The 21,009-nt window shown below is 41.9% G+C and overlaps 2 protein-coding genes across 3 annotated transcripts in view; both read left to right on the plus strand.

The window, feature by feature from the left end:
• The first annotated feature begins 1,357 nt into the window (after nt 1–1,357).
• Nucleotides 1,358–18,702, plus strand: LOC143430278 (putative ferric-chelate reductase 1 homolog). 2 transcript variants are annotated; one of them, XM_076906378.1, is made up of 12 exons: nt 1,358–1,656; nt 8,700–9,022; nt 9,858–9,949; nt 11,842–12,001; nt 14,712–14,909; nt 15,124–15,219; nt 15,736–15,892; nt 16,079–16,305; nt 17,181–17,421; nt 17,526–17,638; nt 18,365–18,478; nt 18,562–18,702. In XM_076906378.1, exons 1-12 carry the CDS (start codon nt 1,647–1,649, stop codon nt 18,700–18,702), a joined length of 1,872 nt encoding a protein of 623 aa, XP_076762493.1. In that variant the 5' UTR covers nt 1,358–1,646. The 2 variants fall into 2 exon arrangements, with proteins under 2 accessions (XP_076762493.1, XP_076762494.1); XM_076906379.1 differs by lacking the exon at nt 1,358–1,656 and adding an exon at nt 1,686–1,760.
• Nucleotides 18,703–20,580: 1,878 nt separating this feature from the next.
• LOC143430274 (pikachurin) overlaps nt 20,581–21,009 on the plus strand; it is a 154,360-nt gene continuing 153,931 nt past the window's right edge. Inside the window, exon 1 of the mRNA XM_076906376.1 lies at nt 20,581–20,837. The gene's annotated coding sequence lies outside the window, so the exon portion shown is untranslated. The remainder of the gene's footprint in view (nt 20,838–21,009) is intronic.

Below are 21,009 nucleotides of genomic sequence, written 5' to 3' on the forward strand. Positions count from 1 at the left end.
ACGACGGCCCAGGGACGGCTCGATGAGACTGTATCTAAATGACTTTTTAAACGAATACGCTGGGTGCTTGCTGATTATTCACTGCCCGGTGTAACGGGTCTTTCAAAAAATTTACTTCTTTGACGTACTCCCTTGCTCAAGTACCGGCAACCTGTAGCGTTTCATTGTCGTCGGATGCATACTCAACATTGCACAACGTTGCGAAACCAATAGCTTGCACGTTTACAGTGCATGTTCATGTCAGTATGCAATAATTAAATAGAATGACAACGATTCAACTTTATAGACAACGTAAAATTTTATGTTTAATGGAATTATTAACTTTCTGTTCCGATATAGTGCTATTTAAATATTTGGTATACATGTGCGCGTGAGAGAGAATTAGAATGGTCAAAATCATGTGAGACAATCTATCGGTAATTGGATATTTATCCTCGTGCACTTTACCTTTCTAAACGATGATTTCGCCATGCGTCTTTTCATCTTAGATCACGGCACAAGGTTTTGGTATGTCGCACCTTTCTTCCACTATCCCCGATTCCTAGAGTAAAAGCTGAAACAGTTGTCCAACATTAACACACCGATGTAAGAATCGATTCTAGGTGTGGCCTTGTACAAAACATTCTTCACGACGCACGGGAATGCTATTTTTACCAATTCTGTGCAGAGGCACAGTTTTGGTATTCGATAATTATTTCCGTAAACTGAAAAACGCGGACATCAACATCAGGCAAAAAAGTTGTTCGGATGAGAATGCAAAGAAGAGAGAGAAACAGGAACTGCGCGCACAACAAATGATAGCTATGCGGCAATTTACGTGTTTATTCAAGAAGAATTCGTAGTAACCTTGTGACAAACTTATCAAATACCCTTTCTCAGAGATTGATCTTTTGCAAACGAGTTGTTCCATTCGATAGGAATTCAGTTTCGCGGAAAATATCGTTCGTACAAATTCTGAAGCTGCTTTATAATCGATTTAGCGCGCCGGCTCGTTCGTATTGTAAGCAAGGATCGGAAGGAGCGCGGATCGTACGCGTGGCACGGGCACCATTCGCTATCTACGCACCTGACGTGGTCTCACGGGCGAGGGCCTTTCAACTCGATCCGTATATCCACTACAGTCTCTCGTAAGGTGTGGTTCTCTACGTTCTGGTCAGAACTATGCTCGTCCGGAATCAACAAGTGCTTCTCGAGACTACGCCGGGAAAACACTTGACCTAACCGAACTCAGTGAACACCTTTTTCCTCTTCGTGGTCTCGTGTCCAGGAGAGACTTCGAAAGAGACGCGTATAGGTGGCGGTTAGAGTCGCGAACGCTGTTTAAACGAAAGAATTATCGCAATACGATTAAGGGGACTGATCTTCACTCGAGGCCCGACTGCTGAACTGTGTGACGAAAATCGTTTCGATGTTGTGTTACTTCGTAGCGTACGACGAATTCATGAATCATCGGTTTTCCCCTGATGCGATGCTTTTATGATGCGCATGCTTCTTCGCCAAGATCAGGCAAGGATATTGTTGTGTACATCGCCGTTTCGCTACACGTGATTTCAGGTCTTGCCGACCGCGTGTACACTACATGTATTGTGAATATACATAGTTGAATAGAAAACGCCGGATCGAAGTTGAGGGAAAAGTCACCGAGTATGAAGTACCGTGAGTACCGATCTCGAGTTGTTACGTTCTAATTAGGAATACAAAGTGAGAAACTTTAGTCACGACTGCGTGTCGCATTTCTACGTATAAAAATCGTCGACTGTGTAATTGTTTTAATTACTTAGCATGCATCGAACTTGTTAACACAGAATCGCTTGCTTTTTCATTTCGCGTGGTACCGTTCCCGTTCGTTACGAAACTCTGAAACTCGATGTTGCGATTCTGTTAATCGATTGATAGCGATTAATACTCTTGGTATAATAAATAGATAAATTTTATCGACAACGCGATGCACAAGCCAAAAAATGACGTTTTTCGTGAAATTTATTCCGTGAGAGTGTATTCGAGTAAATAAACTCATCAGTTGAGAAATATCTTTCGATAGTATAAAAACATCGTAAATTCATTGTCGATCGTGCTTCATTCTAAGTTCCGCGTGAGAGGGGACCACTTAGAAGAACAAGTTTTTCAGTGCACCTGTCACCAGCCATAGTGTTTTTGTATTCGTGGATACAGCCAATCTTAGAAGGAATGTAAGCCACGGATTGTTATACAAATTTGATTTTACTTTATTGCGTGTATTTACCCGCGTAATTAAGAAACGAGTGTACGGTAATAATTTAGAAAGTTAGCGCCGTGTTTGAAAGTCCAACGAACTTTCTTCCTTCGTCCCACCGGTAACTGATTCGAAATCGATTATCGATAAGTAGTGCATTGGATGGCATTAAAACGATTCGTTTGAACTGTTATTCAATGATCCGTTTTAAAAAATATTTCTGAGCTTAAACTTTGTCTCTCGGTTAATGTTTCAGAATATTCGATAGATACGAGTGAAGTTCTTTCCTCGATACGAATTTTATTAAGGAAGAATTGATTGTCAATATTGTGGGTGATGTGAATTATTCATAGTTATTCATCCAGTGTCTTTCGCCAGTATTCTATTCTAATTTTGCATTGTTAAGAGATACGGTACCTAGAAAAGTACACATACATTACGTTAAAAATAACTGATTATGAATCCGCGAATTGTAAGGTAAATTAAAACCAGAACGATGCACGAGCTACTGTTTTTATACTCGTTAGTATGTAACAGCTGTTGGTAGTAGCTTTAAATTTGTGTAATAAATTACTTAGCGATGTGACGTGTTAACGTAAGAATCTCGAAACAATGTTTAACGTGGAATTTCTAGGGCAAGAATGCAGGCATAGACGAACAAAGTAATGAACGTATGAAATAATAAATCAACACAAGGCTTGACATATTAACGCTGGAATCTACTTAGGTGTATACAATGTCCAGGGAGTAATTTCTGGGACAAGTGGATAACGTCACTATGGCGACGTGCTCGTCAAACATTAAGTCTATGATTCGATCTCATCGGAAGCTATTCGAACGCGTAACAATTCTTCACATAAATACGCAATATTTAACGTAACATAATATCGTGTATAAAATTTGTTGTACATTTGTTAGTTAATTTTATTCGATCTCCTGCAATAATTTTACATGACAATTAAATTTGGTAACGATAAGCGATATCTAATGTTATTTGTACAAGTGACGCGTAATGTGCGGTGGCGTGGCTGACTCATACACGATCCCATTCATGTATAATTCATAGGTAGATGCGCGATCGTATCCTTCGACATCGGAGAGGAAATGTGTACACACATTTTCATTTAAGTCTTATTTCTGGGTTTCCATCTAGGGCAATGTTCTCGTGTCATGTACCGTAAATGTTTGAAACCAGCGAAGCCTAACTGTACGTACGTCTACATGTATCAGTATGCCGCACGTGCATCGTTATAAAGTTTTCTCACCGAACGCCAACACCGCGGGACTTAAAATTATTCTGATATTCTAATATTCAGTTATTCGAATGAAAATACTGGCCTTCCTGTAGCAGGTGAGCGGTTCTCCAGCGAGGTACAGAAGAGAAATCGAACAACTCGCGTACATTTTTATTTCGGAGTATACCGTTTCGCTCGCGTTAGAAATTCCCTCTCGCGTGGTCGCAACGGGATCGAACGAAAGCGCAATTCTCCGGATTAACTCGGTCACAGTGCAACATTGTGCATTCGCTGGCGGCGTCGTTGCCCGCGCGGTCTCTATTGCAGCCACGATTCATAGATCGCGCCGCGTGAGCAGCGTCCGCGCGTACTTTGCAAGCCGCAAAACGCGACACGGCGAAGCCTTGTGCCCGTTTCCTCGAACAATACCGCAACGATACATGATAATAACCGACGAACCGTGATTACCGTGCTCCTTAACTCATAATCTGTCATTCAAACGCGATTCCCACTTTTTCCTTCGAATGAATGGATTTTTATTCCCCGTTTCCACCTCTGCGGCGCTAGAAGAACAATGTCCCCGTTTAAGGCTATTGTGATGCACGCGTGTACACACCGGTCCTGTGTTTCACGTGTTCATTGAGTAGTTCGAATGGCCGTTTGCGATATATTGTTCGAGCTAGATCGGCAGCATTGATGTCTTCGTTACCCTAATAGCTTGAACTGCGGGAATTTGAGAAGATCGTAATCTCGTTGAACAATACACTGGTTAAATAATTAATGCGCTCGTCGCGTGATACGTTTACGATATGCACTTCGCTTTTAACAAACTTTTATACGTCACCACGATCGCTCGTTTTCCAGCTTGTCCGTTTGCCTACATTCCGCGCAATTATCTTTTTTTTCAATTCTATTATAATAGGAATAGCGTTCAAGTATGAAAAGAGATACGAATCTTACGTTACTCCACGCAACGAAGACATTGAGAGACGTGTAATTATATAAAAACTTGCAGTATAATGCTGTGGAAGGTGAATGAAAAAAATTTTCCCATTATCTTGGAGTGTCAAGGTACAGATCGCGACGCAATTTCGATTTAGACGCGACGAGAAACGCAGGATCGTGTGCATTCATACGCACGACGTTTCGCAACACCATCATTTTTCTCGACAACATGTGTACGAGGTGGTATCTCCTTGTTGCGAACATCAGAAACGCCCGCGACATTGCGAGGACCCATATTCGCGGTTTTATAACATTTATCGCGGGTGCGACTCTGTCAAAGGCGCGCGCGTGGAACAGAGAAGATTTCGTTTCCGGCACATTTCCGGCTGAATTGAAACAAGGTAGACGCGCGTGAAGCTGCGAAAGCTCACGGGCGATAGTCTGACATCGTCACTTTTACGGCGAGTTAAATTCGTCGAGATTGAAGCATCAGCCGCGTAGACGGGGACGGGCAGAGGGGTTTTCTTGTATTCTCGCATCTACGTTCAATCGTACGGGTAATGTTTGCATGCAGTCTTAGAGATTTCTCTTCGGTTTCACTCTATGGAGATTGACTCGTCGAGATATCTGCTGGTAACAGGTTGGTAGCTCGCTTTCAGCTATGTAAACGAAGGTGAATCTATCTTATATAAACCTACCCCAAGGAAAAAAGCGCGCGATTCTTCTCGAATTGAAGTTCAGGTTTAGCTTGCAACCGTGGGTAGGAGGGACATCTTGGTTTTAGATCCTTCGAAAATTTCATACGAAGTCTCAGCTGATTTGTAGGGTCTCTGAAGTTCTCTGATAGATTTCCGGGATTTGCGAGGGGGTTCTATGAATTTGTAGGAGTCTTCGAAATGTTTTGGATGTTGAAAGATTTTGGAGTAACCGAGGATCTCTGAAAATTCTGGAGTATATAGCCAGGCTTTTGTGGATCTAGAAAAATACGGAATATTCCGGGATCCCTCGAGATACTAGATTCTCTTCCTAGACCTGAAGAATGTTAGGAATTTCTCGAAACGCCTGGGCTTTCCAAGTTCCTTGAGACCTTTGACGTCCTCCACATCGGGCACCTCTAGTTCAGGATTTTCCGTCTTATGTATCGCGAATCTTCGACGTCCTTTATCGAATCTAATAATCACGATTGGAAGGAAAGCACGGATCCCAATAAGCATGTTTACTCGGAAAATGCCAATCCTCGCGTTATCTGGTTGCAGCATTAAAGGGTTAATATCATCTGGTTACGAATTCCTTGCTTTCGGTAATGGTCCCATGAGTCACGTTTCGCTAGATTTCCCCTATTCTAACAAGGACAATATTGGAACGCCGCCGGTTTCTACGTGCCGCGATTTGTTGCAATAGCGTAAATGGACCATAACAAAAGTGGACACTATCGACCTTGTCTCGAATGCCTCGAACCTATAAGTATAAAATGGCTTTCGTAATTGCCCCTAAAAAGCGCGATTGTTCTTTCGATCGCGGCCATTAGTACGCTTCGGTAGAGTGACATGGAAACACGATTTCTTCTGGAAAAGAAAGGCACTACTGTTAAGAATGTTTCCATGTCTCGTGTTTACCTACGACGCATACGATTAGAAATAATTAGACGCCATTGACTGCATCGAGTGTGCGATTATTTTTGCATCAAGTTTCACTTGGAAAATGTTCTTACGAATGATCGGTTGAAATTTTATGAGGCGATATAAATGTGTAACGAGTGTAAAAGTTATCTGTACGCATTGTAATATTTATATAGCTGTTAATTAGCTCTGGGAATAATAAGCCCTTCAACATTGATGGAACAATACACCTCAGTTGGTTAGTATTTGTTCTGTCCACATTGAAACCTATTAAGATATATGATTCCATTGTGAGGAATTAATAGAATTGTATATTATATTGTGAAGAGTATAATTAATTCATCTTGAAAAATTTAATTCGTATTAACATTCATGTATGCCTCTTTGTTTTCCGCTTTTCATTAATTTGCGCTTCCAATTTGGTGGTACAACCGGAAGTAGGGTGAATCGATATGAAAACTAAGATAAAAGCGTAGAATAACGCGCGTTCATTTGAGATCTCGTTTTCAAGGAATTGAGTCTGAAAATTTGATGAGTGCACTTGGTTGACTGGCAAATGAATATACAACCGACAGAAGGCTCGAAATGAAAAAGTAATTCCCAAAATATACAGCGATATTTTTCGTGGAAATTCCACTTCTGTTTAAAGCTGATGTTGAAAATTCAATTTATTTATTTAATTGGTTCAATCGATTTTTTTTATCGCGGGGAAGTTTGATACAAAATAAAATTGCTCCTAAATTTTTCGTTAACTTTTTCATATAGAATAACCTGCTGTCAATTTTATTAGTTCTATTACACATATTCGTTTGCCACTTAGTCAAGCGGACTCATCGATGTTATCAAACATGGTTCTCTCGCAAATGAGGACACAAATGGAAAAAAGTTGTTTCAAGCTCCGCAAAAAGCGTAATTTATTTTAATTTCAGCGAGTTTGAGATACCAACGTACACTGAGTGAATGACTTATTGTTAGTACCTCGAGTCATGCCTAACCCACGCACGATAGACGTTAACTTTCACCTATTAGCTTCTGTTGAACGACCCACGTAATTTTTTTAATCACACATTCTGACAGGCACTAAAACATTGTTGTTCATATTACGTAAGTCATTTTAATCGTGCACGACCCTCGTCGTTGAAACGTGTTTACAGGTTGCTTAACAGATTTGACGAGAACGCTTGACAAGAAATGTTAGATAACGACGAAAATGTTGCACATTTCTATTAAAGTAGATCAACACGCGCAGCTGGTTAGTATAAAGTCAAGTTTTGTGGTTCGTAGCTTCTTCTATTTTTTTTATTAAATGAGTAAAATATTTTTTTTTCGACTATGGACTAATACGATTTAAGCCAGAAAAGTCAGAACTTTTCTCATCTCTCTTTCTTCAATTTCTTCTCCAATCTTTCATACCCCTTTACAAGATTATAAAGGTATCCGTGAGAAAGCTTGCGTATCTTGTTTGCTCGGATAACGCGGATCAAAATTTTCCAAGTTTCTAAAGGAAAGCTAATTAAAAGCTGAAAACTGCTAGTCCAACTTCGTAATCTTTCCTCACTTCCGTACCCTTCTTACCCTCGTTTTTATCTAACAATACCAATTATCCAACGGTTCGTCGTTTTTACTGTAACCTGATAATACGTTCCCATATATAACATAAAATAAATATTAATCCCCTCTAACCGAAATTTTCTTTACTTAAGGGAAAGAAGTTGCACACGATCGTTAGTACCCAGCTTGAAGTTTTTCATCTCCAAGAATAGACTTTATACTGCCGTAACAGCAATGATATAATAATAGGAGATAATCGTAGCTCAATTACTCCAACTTACATCCTCGAACAACCAAGAAAAACAAGATTCCATCACGTTTCTTGCCTTCGCATTGTGCTTCACTAAAATTGCACAAATTCCGTGGCTTCGAAAAACATTGTTAATTCTAACTTTGGCGATGAACGTAGAGTGATACTTGATCAAAATGAAACGGAGTAAATAAAATGAAGGAAGTTAACAAATACTGCGAAATCTTTCCTGTAGAAGAATTAGTAGCGTTGAAATTATTGTCGCTGATGACAACAGCTGCTCTATATCGATTAAGGAAAAGAGCAGCAGGAAACTCCGGCCGATTCAGTGCGATGACTAATGCCTGGCATGTAGGTTCAGGGTCAAACCAAACCTTCCAATGGACACGAGTGATGTGTACGCAGAAAAAGCGGGCGTTGTAGATCGCATCTGCAGGGAATAAGCACAAATTCCTGAACGTTCCATTATACATGCAGAGATGTTCCTGGAATTGGAACGATATCCTTGTGCGCGGTATCTTCTTCGTAATTATTCCCCAGTGTAGAGGTTGTAAAAACCAGATTGAATAATGCGTGGCTGGCTGCGTATAAGGACAGATTGTCGGTGGTGTCTGTTCTTCTGATCAGACTAGTCACGCGGGTTTATACGGTTGCCAGAGATCCGACTTTGATGCTCGTTCATTGGTAGGGACTCTTCTTGTTGGAGATTTGGTTGAGATGAGACGATTAAACGAAAGAAATCGCAAAATTAGACAAATTAAATGTACAAGAAAAAAAATAGCCAGCATAATAATACTATTTTAGATATAATTTGTAGAATCATTCGTGGTATTACGATGGATTATGGCTTAGAAAAGTCTGTAATGTATGTAAAATTGATGTTACAGAAATGAAGGGGACGTACCTAATCTTGCTAGGCGTTTTTTCAATGAGAACGCTGGGTTTGCCCACTGGCGCGCCTCAGAGTTCCTGCGAAGATATGATGCCTCGTCATCCAGGAGCTGCGAATCAGGAATCTTATCCTCCACCGTACCAAGTTTTACCAGCTGCAGGACAGGGTAGAGTCCGCTTAATTCTAGGAAGTCCTCATGGTCTTGCCTACGAGGGTTTCATGATACTTGCACGTGACTCCGATACTGGTGAATTTGTCGGGGAGTTCGCAAACTTGCCTGATTCGGCGAGGATCGTCGAGTGCACGCCAGGTGTAAAGGTAAAGCTGCATGATATACATATCTTATATAATTTACTTATTGCGCCACGTTTAAGTAATAATAATTATTATTTTTATTGTCATCATTGACCTATTCGCGATTGCGTTAATCCTGGAATTAATGATTTGAATTACAATGATCTATTCACTCACAGTAGATCGTGACGCATCTGATCAGACAAACGATTTCTTATGTCTATACTGCTCTTTATAAGTAACTACAGCAACGATCGATAAGAGCAAGAAACAGTTATATATTCCAAATGTATATTTAAAAAGTTCTTTAAATATTACAAATTGAATACAAATGGTGAATCTGACATAACTCCATTTACTTGTATTTTCCTTGTTTGTTCCAAGAAGGAGTAAGTATGTAATCGTATCATGACGTAGAAGGAAAGTGTACTAATTCTTAGTCGTTACATGATTCATTTTCCTTATACGCCCACAGAAATGTTCTCTGTGTTAAACATTTGGACGATAAGATATAACTAAATGTATTTTTTTTCTTTTAAGCAATTACATAATTGTCGATCCTCGAAAAATCATAATATTAGTAAGAAATCGTTTTTTATTGTTAGTTTTAACGCTAATAATATTAGCAACATTACGAGTAACGTTCAAGAAATGTCGTTGCATATCGCGGTTCTCATCGAATGACTAGGAGGAAAGTTTAATTGATTTGCACAAGTATGCGATAGGTCCTTTCTGATCGTACACACAGTTAACAGCGCGTTTCAAGGCTGCATGATTCACGTGTCGCACGTTTTTATAAGGAAAGAAACAACGTGCTACTCGACGATTAAATTGTTTTTTTCTTTTCCTTTTGTTAAAGAACGCCGTGACTCATACGAACACCAGCAAGAAGCACAATCTCGAGTTCGACTGGGAAGCGCCTGTGGATTACGAGGGCACCATTGTCTTTAAGTAAGTACTCAGCGAGACACGATGCTTTAATCTTGTTGGGATTAACAATTTCCGTCTTGTTAAAATTAGAAGTCGAGTAAATTCCGGCGCTGACTCGAAACGATCGGACGTAATTCCATGATATTAACGTGTTTGTGCAAATTTATTTTACCCTGATTCAATACTACATATTGCAGCTAAATTCACCGTGACGATACGCTCGCTGGGCGTGCAAAGGGAATAACTCGCGGGAATGCGGAAGCAAGATGAATCGAGTCACGAAAATCAACCATCGCTGTACTTTCACATTAATTTCCCTCGTAATAATCCGTGTCAGAGCGTCGCGACCTGCTGCATTTAAAGGTCTTGCACTTTGACGCTACCTTAAACTCGCGCAACTCTTTCATCGTCCTCAATTACGATGAAATTACCGCCGATATTAATTATTCTCGTTTATAAATATATTTTGCGCTTCTCATCATAGTTATCGTCCAAGTATTTTATACCGTTCCACGAAGTTTCCTCCACTTCTCGTTACCAGCAGCAACCTTTCAATCGAATACATATTTGATACAAAAACTTTTATCACGCCAGCTGTTACCATTAAGAAACTGTCTCGATACTTTTGAACGGGGATCTACCTACGTCCACCGACTCGCGATCGTATCGATGAATCGCCCGTTCAGTTTCTAGGACAGAATCTGACCTATATAGAATGCGCACGTAATACGTCGCGATCAGTTCGCATATGAATTACGATTAGAAACGAGCATGTGGCACGCGGCACGAGTCGCCACCCCGTGCACGGAATACAATATAACGCGAGTATAACGGTGAACGCTATAAAGCGGACAGCGTTCGTTACAAACTTTTCCCCTGGCGATCGCTGCCAATGGTTATTCCTTGAATACTCAATTAATGCGACGGTAAGAGAACCACGCGGGCTCCATTAAGCGTTCGCCGGAAATTTACGTCGATAGTTATAAATAACCCGTTCGCTTCGATTTCCTCTGTCGACGCGGCGGTACCAACCACCCCCTTTCATTCGAGCGCCCGTTCGTTAATTCTCCCGCTAGCCAAAACTCGCCTTATCGCTATCAAGACGATTTTTCAACATTACCTGTCCGCCGCGTTGGTCGTTCTCAACATTGTTATCTTTTGTTCCCACGCCTGCACCAGCAGCAGCTTGCATCACCCTGAATCCGGAAGATCGTAATTTACACGCTTATCCGCCGAGATGGAATACGAATAGACGCTGTTCCATTTGTATTTTTCCATCTTCATCTTGGTGGAAACGTGGAGAACGGACGGCTCGTTTCGCGATCGATTATAATCTGAGGTAATTGTAGTATGCAGGGTTTATCAAGCGAAGCAACTGCGGGGATAGGTTGTTCAATAAGGTGCTCGTTTAATTCGATGGAAAGGAGGAATGTTTACAATGTCTGCATATGTAATTGCGTCTGGCAAGACTTTCCAGAGTCCCGTGATATTACATTGGTATTTAATGTCTGCACTTGCGACCCGTTTGCATTCAGGATTAAACTCGCTTTAAAGTTTGAAACGACGGAAACGGTGAGTGTCAAGCGAAAGATTTCTAAACTCGAATACGTCGGGCGTTAATCAACTAGCTACTTCCGCGAGTTAACTCCGGCGATACAGGAGGATCGGATGGTGGTCGAATTGGAAACGACTTCCTCATTTAGAACGAGCAGTTTTAACGTTTAAATCCGTAGCTTAACTATCGATCAACTCCTGCCATTCCGCTGACTAATTATAACTATCGTTACTTCCTGTCAATGAGTCGCGTCTTGCCGAAACGTTCTCGTTTCCCGTTTCACCGATGAAGGATCGATTTTTGTTGCATCTATCGTGCGTTTCGCCTCTCATTCTCTCGTCCGTTCCTCTCGTTTCAGGTCCACGTTCGCGCAGGATTACAGTACGTACTGGGTCGGCGTAGAATCGCCGCAAGTTAACGTTCGTAAGCGAAACATCGACGTATTGACCTCGTCTACCCCGATCACCACTTCGAGAACAACCACACCGCCCTATTACAGCCCGACCGTCGATTACGAGGTAAGTATTCTCCCATTACGGCCTCGCTGTTGATCACGGGGCAAACGTGCTTTTCGCACCCGGTAATCATAGCAAGGGTTGATCATCAACCTGTTCCGCGTAGCAGGACGTAGGCGAAGTGAAATCGAGCCGCATCAGTAAAATATTCAACCCCAGCCTTTTGATGCCCGCTCGCAATTCGCGTTGATCGCCGTTCATGCGTCTCGATCGGAACAGAGAGAAACGTCATTTCTCTTTCTACAGCGTGTGGAATCTTACACGTGTATTTAGGTACTTCATACGTAACAGGCAGAGAGATTTGCCGAGAATGTTCGCATCGAGGTAAAGTTAGAAAGTGTAGAGAACTAGTTTTTTCTAAATTTGAACAGAGAAATCTTAGAGCCACGCTCATTTGGTGTACGCTCATTTTCAAGGAATCCGGGACTGAGATCGAGGATAATTAATATCTCCTCCAGATGGGTGGAGAAAAGAAATGATACTCTCGCGATTAATTGAAGTTTATTATCGAACGAAGTAGATAGAATGAGATGTACATGCGTTCATCGACCGAAAGTATGTTCGCGTTTCGGAAAATATTGGTTCTGGTTATACGCTCGCTGCATGTATTATGCATACGCACACGTGCACGCTAGTTAGCCGTGCACAAATGCATAATTTGCCATCGCCTGGATACGCTCTCGGGTTTACGCCTTGTGCACTTTCGCCGTTCACTTTCGTGTATCGGCCAGCCCGTCCGCACCCCGTGATTTTTACCAACGTCGCTCGCCTGTCGATTTATTTTTGCCCGGTTTTATCTTCGTCGCATCGACGCTCGTATCAAGGACCATGCCGGCTCAACGCTGCGCAACGAATGGGACGGGAAACGGCACGAATCGTATGAACGATTCAAATGAAATGCATCCTTCTCTGTTTTCATTGGGACGTACGCCCTGGAAATTTTCCATCGATCGAGAAATTCAGGGTGAATCGTAAAGTTTATGAAAGGGATGCATCTGATCCCTCGGAAAGCGGAATGTTTCTGATTCCTCTTCCATTAGGTTGTTCCACGATTAAATCGGTGTGGTCTTTTAGTTTACAATGAAATTTTTCAAATTAAAATTGCACCAAGTGTTCAAGCACCGAGTATTTTTGTAGCGAGTTAGCGAAGAACAGGTTTTCGCACTATACGCAAGAGTAGCCGTTTATAATGAAGAAGTAAGAGACAATAAAGAATGACTCGAGGTTTAAATGCACTTTTTTCGAATGATCTACGGCTTATCCTGTGCATTTATTGCTCGTTCGGATGCATTCGAATAAAGTAGGAAAGGAAAAACGATGTGTCTCACGGTCGTTAATACAGGCACGCGTTTATCTTATCTTTATTCAACGAGCAATTAATGTAATTACCAGTCCAATTATACTCAGCGCGGTACAGAAAATTCCACGACGACAGGATCAAACGGACTCGCGTTCAACTTAATGAAAATGAAAAAGCTTGGAAATACAGTACGGACACGGTAATAACCAGCATAGGAAACTGTAATTATTCTGTTTCACGGACTGTGTCTAAGTTGAAGGCCGGTCGTCATACTTCCTAGCTCCCGAGGCGTCGACTTCTCTTACGATTCTCTTGTACTTCGCGACCGATACTGCTTTCGTTAAGGAAAATTTCAGAGATTTTTTCAGACCCTGTCCTTCTTCTTAACTAAAGTGTCCTTACTATTCAGGAGGTATCTGTTAACACTTTGACTGCCACGCCGAAATTACATGTTTTGTTCAGGACGCCACGGAAGTCCTTTTGTCATTTAAAGCATATAAAATTAAAATAAATTGATGATATAAGACAAATTTTTAATTGTTATATTCAAAAAATAACAATTGTAAACAGTTGAAGCGCTCCGTTCACCAATGACCACCGTGGCGTCACAGGAAAAATCATGGCCGGTCCATATATGACCAACATGGCAGTCAAAGTGTTAAGGACATCTTTCTCAACGTTTACACGTTCGTTTATCGAGTGAAATTATTTGCTCTTCGATAAAAAAAGTTGCAAGTTTCCAAAGCAAACATCGGTTCGCGTTAATTACTTGAAGTCTCGAATAGAGCGACCTCTGCCGCTGTTCTGGTTGATGATTTCGTGAGCGCCGTCGCGGACGCGGCGGATTAACGCCTGCCTTAAATGAAAAGATACGGGTCGACGCGTTTTTTTACGTATCGTCCTCGTTACCGGTCCACTTTCGAAACGAGATCAGCGTGAGAAAAGGCGCCGCGCGAATTCATTCGCTCGGTCTCTAGCTTAGAAACTTTATTGAGGAGTTTCCCGAGTGTCGTGGCTCGGAACTACTCCATTTAATCGGCCGCGACGCGAACCGTTTCCCTGCACGCGGAAATAAATCTTTCGGAAATTCGCACGGAAGTTTCGCGTTGCTGCTGAGTTTCAACGATAAATACGATCGAAGGACCAGCGGACTGAGGAATCAGGGGGTCAACATTTGCGCGTCGAACGCATTGCTTCACCATTTCTCGTCTCATTGGCTCGAATCGTACAAGCTGTACACGAACGCCGCGAATTTCTATTCCTGCATAGAAGAGATTCTGTTTTTAGCGAGTCTTGAGAAGCCTCTGTCAGTATACTAGGTTCTAGAAACTAAATATTGCGCGGACTAGTTAACGAATATTAGTTAACGAGCAATTTCTTGTTAAGTTTGATGACGCGGCGCTTGTTCTTTAGCCGAAAGATGTGGAAGATCCTTTCTACGACGGATGTGGCTCGACGAAGAACTGCTTTGGCACGCCTGTGGGTTGCGTGGAGAGCAAAAATTGCATCGCTGCGGTCACCGTACTCGTTCGTGGAGAACGTTATCTGTTCGAGTTACAAGCGCGTGACAGTAAATATGTTGCAGTTGGCTTATCTGACGATAGCAAGATGGTAAGTTCATTGGTATAATAAATTATACGATAAGAACATTTTGCCAATTATCGTGTTACTATAAGAACATCTTGTCAATTATCGCGTTATTGAAATTGTAACGAACTTCACGCAGCAACGATTATGTTAATATAGTCGCTGAGGGATTCCTGTAAGAGTAACCGTAATCCTAATAATTCCTCGGCAATTATTTAATCCTTTGTCCATTATGCAGGGCGATGACAGCGTTGTCGAGTGTGCGAACGAAGACGGAGAGATTGCATTACACATGTCTTGGAACTCTGGGAAGCAGAATAAACGCCAGCCCATGGTTCGTATTCTATTATGCGTCATGCTAAAACACCCGCTGTCGGAATACCAAATTTTGTCGCGCGGAATATGAATCACAGAGATAATGAATTTTATTCAGCTGTCATTCGTTAAAGAACGTAAAATATCAATGGGCTTATATTATATGATTGGAAACCCTGAAAATGAAGAGATTCAGTAATTCAACGGTTCGAATGTTTGACGATTCAACAGTCTGATAGCTTGTTTCAATTCTGTTGGCCATTTAATAGCGAATATATCGTAGCAGAAGAACGCGTGTTAGGCTAAACGACGAGCCTTCCTTTTACGATTAATTTATCGAGGTCGACATTACGAGAGCTGCGAGCAGCGAGCAGGTGAGATTTAATACGGTCTCGATTGAATTGAGCCCAGCGGTGACGGTCGACTTTCGCTCGCGCGTAACATTGTTACCGATCAATCATGGGAACGATTGCGTAAACCTGTGGTTTTCGTGAAACCATACGCGACCTTGCTCCATTTCCGTTTCTCTTCGCAGCAGGAGGGAGCGGTGCAATTGGAGGCGAGCTCCATCAAGGACGACGTGATCTCGTGCAAATTTTGGAGAGAGAAGACCACAGTCGTTCGAGGTCGCGAGTACGATCTGGTCAACACACCATACAACCTCCTGGTCGCCGCTGGCAAAAGCTTAAGGAGTACGTAACAACTCAATTTCGTCTAAAAATACCTTTCCCCTTGAAGCGAGATCCTTGTATCGCTCGCGAGCATTTCTCTCAGACCTGCCACCTTTTTGTCCCTTCTGTTTCCTCGACGTGCCACGTGAAAGTAAGTATCGAGGGACGAAGGGACGTTTTGAAGAAACGTATATCGAAATGTTATAGGTAACGGCGTCGGGTACCATGACACTGTTCGCGACGCGACCGGTGCCGCAAAGTTATTATCCGACGTCGGTGGTTACACAACCGCCAGCAACGTCCTAATTCGTGTCCATGGTGCCCTGATGCTGGCGTCTTGGATCGGGACAGCGTCGATCGGTATGCTTCTCGCCAGATACTACAGGCAGACCTGGGTCAGCTCGCAGTTGTGCGGAAAGGACCATTGGTTCGCCGTAAGTATCCAATTTTTCCTGTAATCGCGGGTCACGAACCAGGCCACAGAGGCCAAGATCCCGATCGAACGGAACTAACGACCCGGGTGTAGTCTGTGATGGCACCTATTTGGTCGGTCGATGCGGCTGTCTATGGGCCCGTGGATACGGGATCGGGGTTAATCGTAGGAACCACGAATAGAAGGGCGATTTGATAATGTCACGCGGCGCTCTTTCGGAAAATTAACAGTCGGCACATGGAACTGTGATCGCAATTTAAATCGAGTGTGTTAATCATTTCGCGTAATCAGGCTTTAATTGGGTAGTATCCGGTGAAATTGTACCGGTCGCCGCGCGAGAATCGTTTGCTTTATGACTAACGATTTCGGTAATAAATATGGAAGCCAGTTATGTTAAATATTTGAGGGACAGTTAAACGTATCGATCGCATGCTGTAATTAGATGTCCCTCTATTTCGTTTTTAAATGCAGAGCAACGTTCTACCTTTTTCAGTTCAATATTTGTCAGTTTGTAATGGTGAACGTGTATCAGAGATACCGGTTTTTTAAAATAACGTGCTGTACTTGACACTGTCGAAAACCAGAGGGTATAAACGTTCCCGAAGCGCACTCGAGGTTGGCTGATGTCCAAGGATCATATTGAACTTATCTTAAATAGTTGAAGAATACTTATTATCGTTTGAAGATTATTTAACACTCGTCTGAAGTATCTATGTAGTATAACGGTATCGTTATCGCGTACGTTGCTCAATTCAATATCCTTCTATCTATAAATATCATTAAGTACAAGAGTCCAATCTTTTTCTTATAGCGAAATTAAGGTTGCCCATGAGGATGTATAATTTATTTTATTCTTTTTTTTTTTGTTTACCCAAGTGGCACAGATTCTTTATGATATTGACATGGTCTATGACGATTGCGGCTTTCGTAATAATATTCGTCGAACTAGCTGAATGGAGTTCCGAGGTGATACACGCGTCCTTGGGCTTAGCTACCACGATCTTAGCCTTTATTCAGCCGTTTATGGCGGCCATGAGGCCACATCCAGGAGCACCTCGGAGGCCACTTTTCAATTGGGTACACTGGTTCGTTGGGAACGCGGCGCAGATTTGTGGCAGTAAGTTCCCCCCCCGTACTTTAATACCGCGGGTCTTTCATATGTTTTTCTTAATTTACCCAGCGGACAATGGACTAACCGTCGCATTGAAATTCCATTCACAGTAATCGCGCTATTCTTCGCGGTTCGGTTGAGTAAGGCCAAACTGCCGGAGTGGGTCGACTGGATTCTGGTCGCCTACGTGGTATTCCATATTCTAACTCACCTCATCCTGACGGTAAGAATGATATATTTGATATTTTTCAGAGCGAAATTATCGTAGAACCTATACGGCATGTATGTACAGAGCTTGGTCAGCGTATTTTGTCTATAACGGATGTCCTACTTTAATCTATAAATGGATATCTCGATAGATACCGTTGAATTGAAAAAGTCGAACAAACGGCGATCGACGATACTAGGGTAGGTCAACGGAGAATTATAAAGAAAGAAGTAAACGTGCCGTGTCATCTGATGGTCAACTTCATTTTTCTAATGGACTTTTATTAGTCGCCGCTCTAATTTACCTTGTCAAGCTTCTTAAAATATTACGCGACTATCACGATGCACTTTTCAGTTGTATCCATTTGCAGATGAATAATGTTCGTCTTGTGCGTGTACGATTATCATAGCCGTTATGCAGAAATACATCTGTTTGATTAGTCCCGGTAATAAACTACTTTAAACATTAGTGTGGTTATTAACAAACTCAAGCTCCAATTGAATTCGTTAAATTATTAACGTTCTAGAAAGACAATCCTAATCGACTGTTTGATTTCAATAGTTACGTATTATATCTAAAACATCTCGATGTTGATAACACCAATCGCTGTTGAAATTATCCCTAATTATACGAGCGTGAATTCGAGACAGCTGATATCTCGAGCGTAGATTGGTTTCGCTACCGAGCCTGGCCGTTTGTGGAGCATTGTTGTATAACGAAGAAAATCGATATGTGTTATAGTTCGTCGGATGTGCTTCTGACAGACAGGCAAGTCAGAGGGTGAATTCATTTCCGATGAAAGACATGCACTCCCGTGGTTCAATGGTCCATCCGGATGCGAGGCAGGATGCTCCCGTAAGTTTCTTGCTAATAAGAATCGGCGCTGTGCGCCATGAATCTCTGAAAATCTTCGACTCATTTCACATTCTGTTCGACAGCACGCCGGAGTAAGGAAATTCATCTTCGGCGTATACTTCGTCGTGATCGTCCTATTCACTGCCGCGCTGATCGTGATCACGGTATTGGCGCCTATAGAGGACACGTGGGTCAACTTCACGACTACTATTAAGAATTATTAAATTTGTCGTTCGATGGCGGATGAAGCGGCGAAATTTGCGACGCCTGGACCGCGCGTTGGGCGCACGTTGTGTCAGGAAATTATCCTTGCGATAAGTTTCGAGCAGTTCCGTGCGCAGTACATTCTCGAGCGCACGGTTTCTAGGTACGTAAATTAATTCTGAATCGAGATAGATCGTTGTTGTTCACGGAAACCACATCGGAGTGTCAATTATATGCTAATATTCACGTGTACATCATTCGATGCACTGAACGTTGAAAAATGATTTCGAGTTTGTGGTAGTGCGAATGCGACTAGCGTTATTATCGAACGATAATACGTAGGAAGTATACATTCATCGGATAATTGTATTCATTGAGCGTAGGTATCTTCGCATATTTTCAGTTTGTTCTTCATCCTACTCGGTAGACTGACTTTTGACTATTGTTTGAATTTAATAAAGATTCACGCGAATTATCCGTACAAATGTCCGTCCAAACTATGAGAAAAAGGGAGAGAGAGAGAGAGAGAGAGAGAGAGAGAGAGTGAGAGAGAGAGAAAGAGTGCGTGTTTAATTTAAATACAAAGTATCATATTTTTTTTTATAAGGAAGAAATGGCATTAGTTCGTTTATAATTATGATTCATTGTTCGTAGGATGTAGTTTGTTGTTAGAAGTTCTTTAAGAGTTCTGTCTGTAGGGTGCTCTTATATTTAAGTTTCTCTTTGTATCGGTACAATCTATGCAGATTATCTATATTTATGATATAGCGTTTACAGTATTAGCTTTTATAACAATGTATTTTCGAATTTTTTCATATGTGTCTAGATTTATTTTGTACAGCAAGCGTTGCTCTACATACGAATGGAGACAACAGTTTGTGGAAGTATTATGGAATCGCGGCTTGATTAACCGGTATAATAGTTTGGATATGTTATTTTTTGTTAAATAAATTAAATAAAGATATAACCAATATCGCGCATTGTGTGAAAAATATAATTTAGTATAAATATTTTCTTTACTCGAATTGTATATCCATTATATTATATTATATTATATGTACACGAATATGAACACGAAAAGTTTGTCAGGGTTTCTCACAATGTGCGACACTCATCAGTCTCACGCTAGATTATTATAATCTTATTCCGTTGCACTTGCTCCAGATTTTCGTCGCTTCGAGTTTTCTACAGCAAAGGCTATCCGTTCATCGTTAAGAACTTGCAGAGAATGAGGTAGTGGTTGAACTCGATTAACTACAAGAGGCTGTTGTTAATCGGTTTAAACGGAGTGTGAATTAACTTGAACGATAAGTGAAAGTCGCGAGCTAAGTACGCTACCTGTTTTTATTATTCCCTTACATTAAAAGCCCTATCGCCGATATTTAACTCTCCCCCGTTACCTTTCAGATGAGAAATACATTGAAAGAGAGTTCCTCGTGGATTCTAGTATCCTTTGTGCTCCATAATCGTTACACCTAATTGTTACCATATTTGAACTCGCTCGCCGATACGCTTTATTGTTACGTGCATTACAGTACACTCGAATAGGCTCGCTGCTAATACAATTAATTCATATACAAACAGATGCGTCGAATCTATCCGTATAACTTACAACGCACGTCATTCGATTTCTCATCTCCCTAAAAATTGTCAAACCTATTTCACTCATTTAATCGTAACGTGAAACTAAAACTTACCGATTACCAAAAATTTATAATGCAATCCAAAAATTATTGCTACTTATGTCGAAGCATAATATAATTCAGAACGCGTGAGAAATTGCATGCGCTGCGTTGAACCGATTTTTTCCATCCCCTGGAATCGTACACGCTACCAAGTTCCGATCGGGAAACAACGTTCGGGGCGGAATGTTTTCAAGGGGTTAGTAACGCGCTTCAAAAAAAAAAATGGTGGCCGATCGAAGGCGGTGGCGTTATGACGCATGCCGCACGGCGAACCTCGGCGAACCTCGGCGTCCCTCGGCGGCGCCACCGTCGACCAACCCTCGCAGTTCGATTGGAGACACCGGCCGGCGTCGACGGCTGTCGCGGAGCTCCTTTACTTATCGCGTTCGCGTGTGCATCCGAAGTCCTGCCAGCGGTCGTATCTTTGCCCGTTTCGTGCCGAGCGGCGATCGCGAGGCCAGTCTCGACAGGTACGCCGATCGAACGACCGTTTCCGATCGTTACTTCCTCCCGTTCTTTGCCCGTCGTTTTACGTCTGCCTTCCTTTTCTGTCGCCGCGTTTCTTTCGCCGGGACACACTCGCAGTTACATCGCATTACATCGAGCTTGTAACTGCGATCAGATCGCGACAAGTGTTGGAAA

Source organism: Xylocopa sonorina, chromosome 13, assembly GCF_050948175.1.
Source record: "Xylocopa sonorina isolate GNS202 chromosome 13, iyXylSono1_principal, whole genome shotgun sequence".
Classification (NCBI taxonomy): Eukaryota; Metazoa; Arthropoda; class Insecta; order Hymenoptera; family Apidae; genus Xylocopa; species Xylocopa sonorina.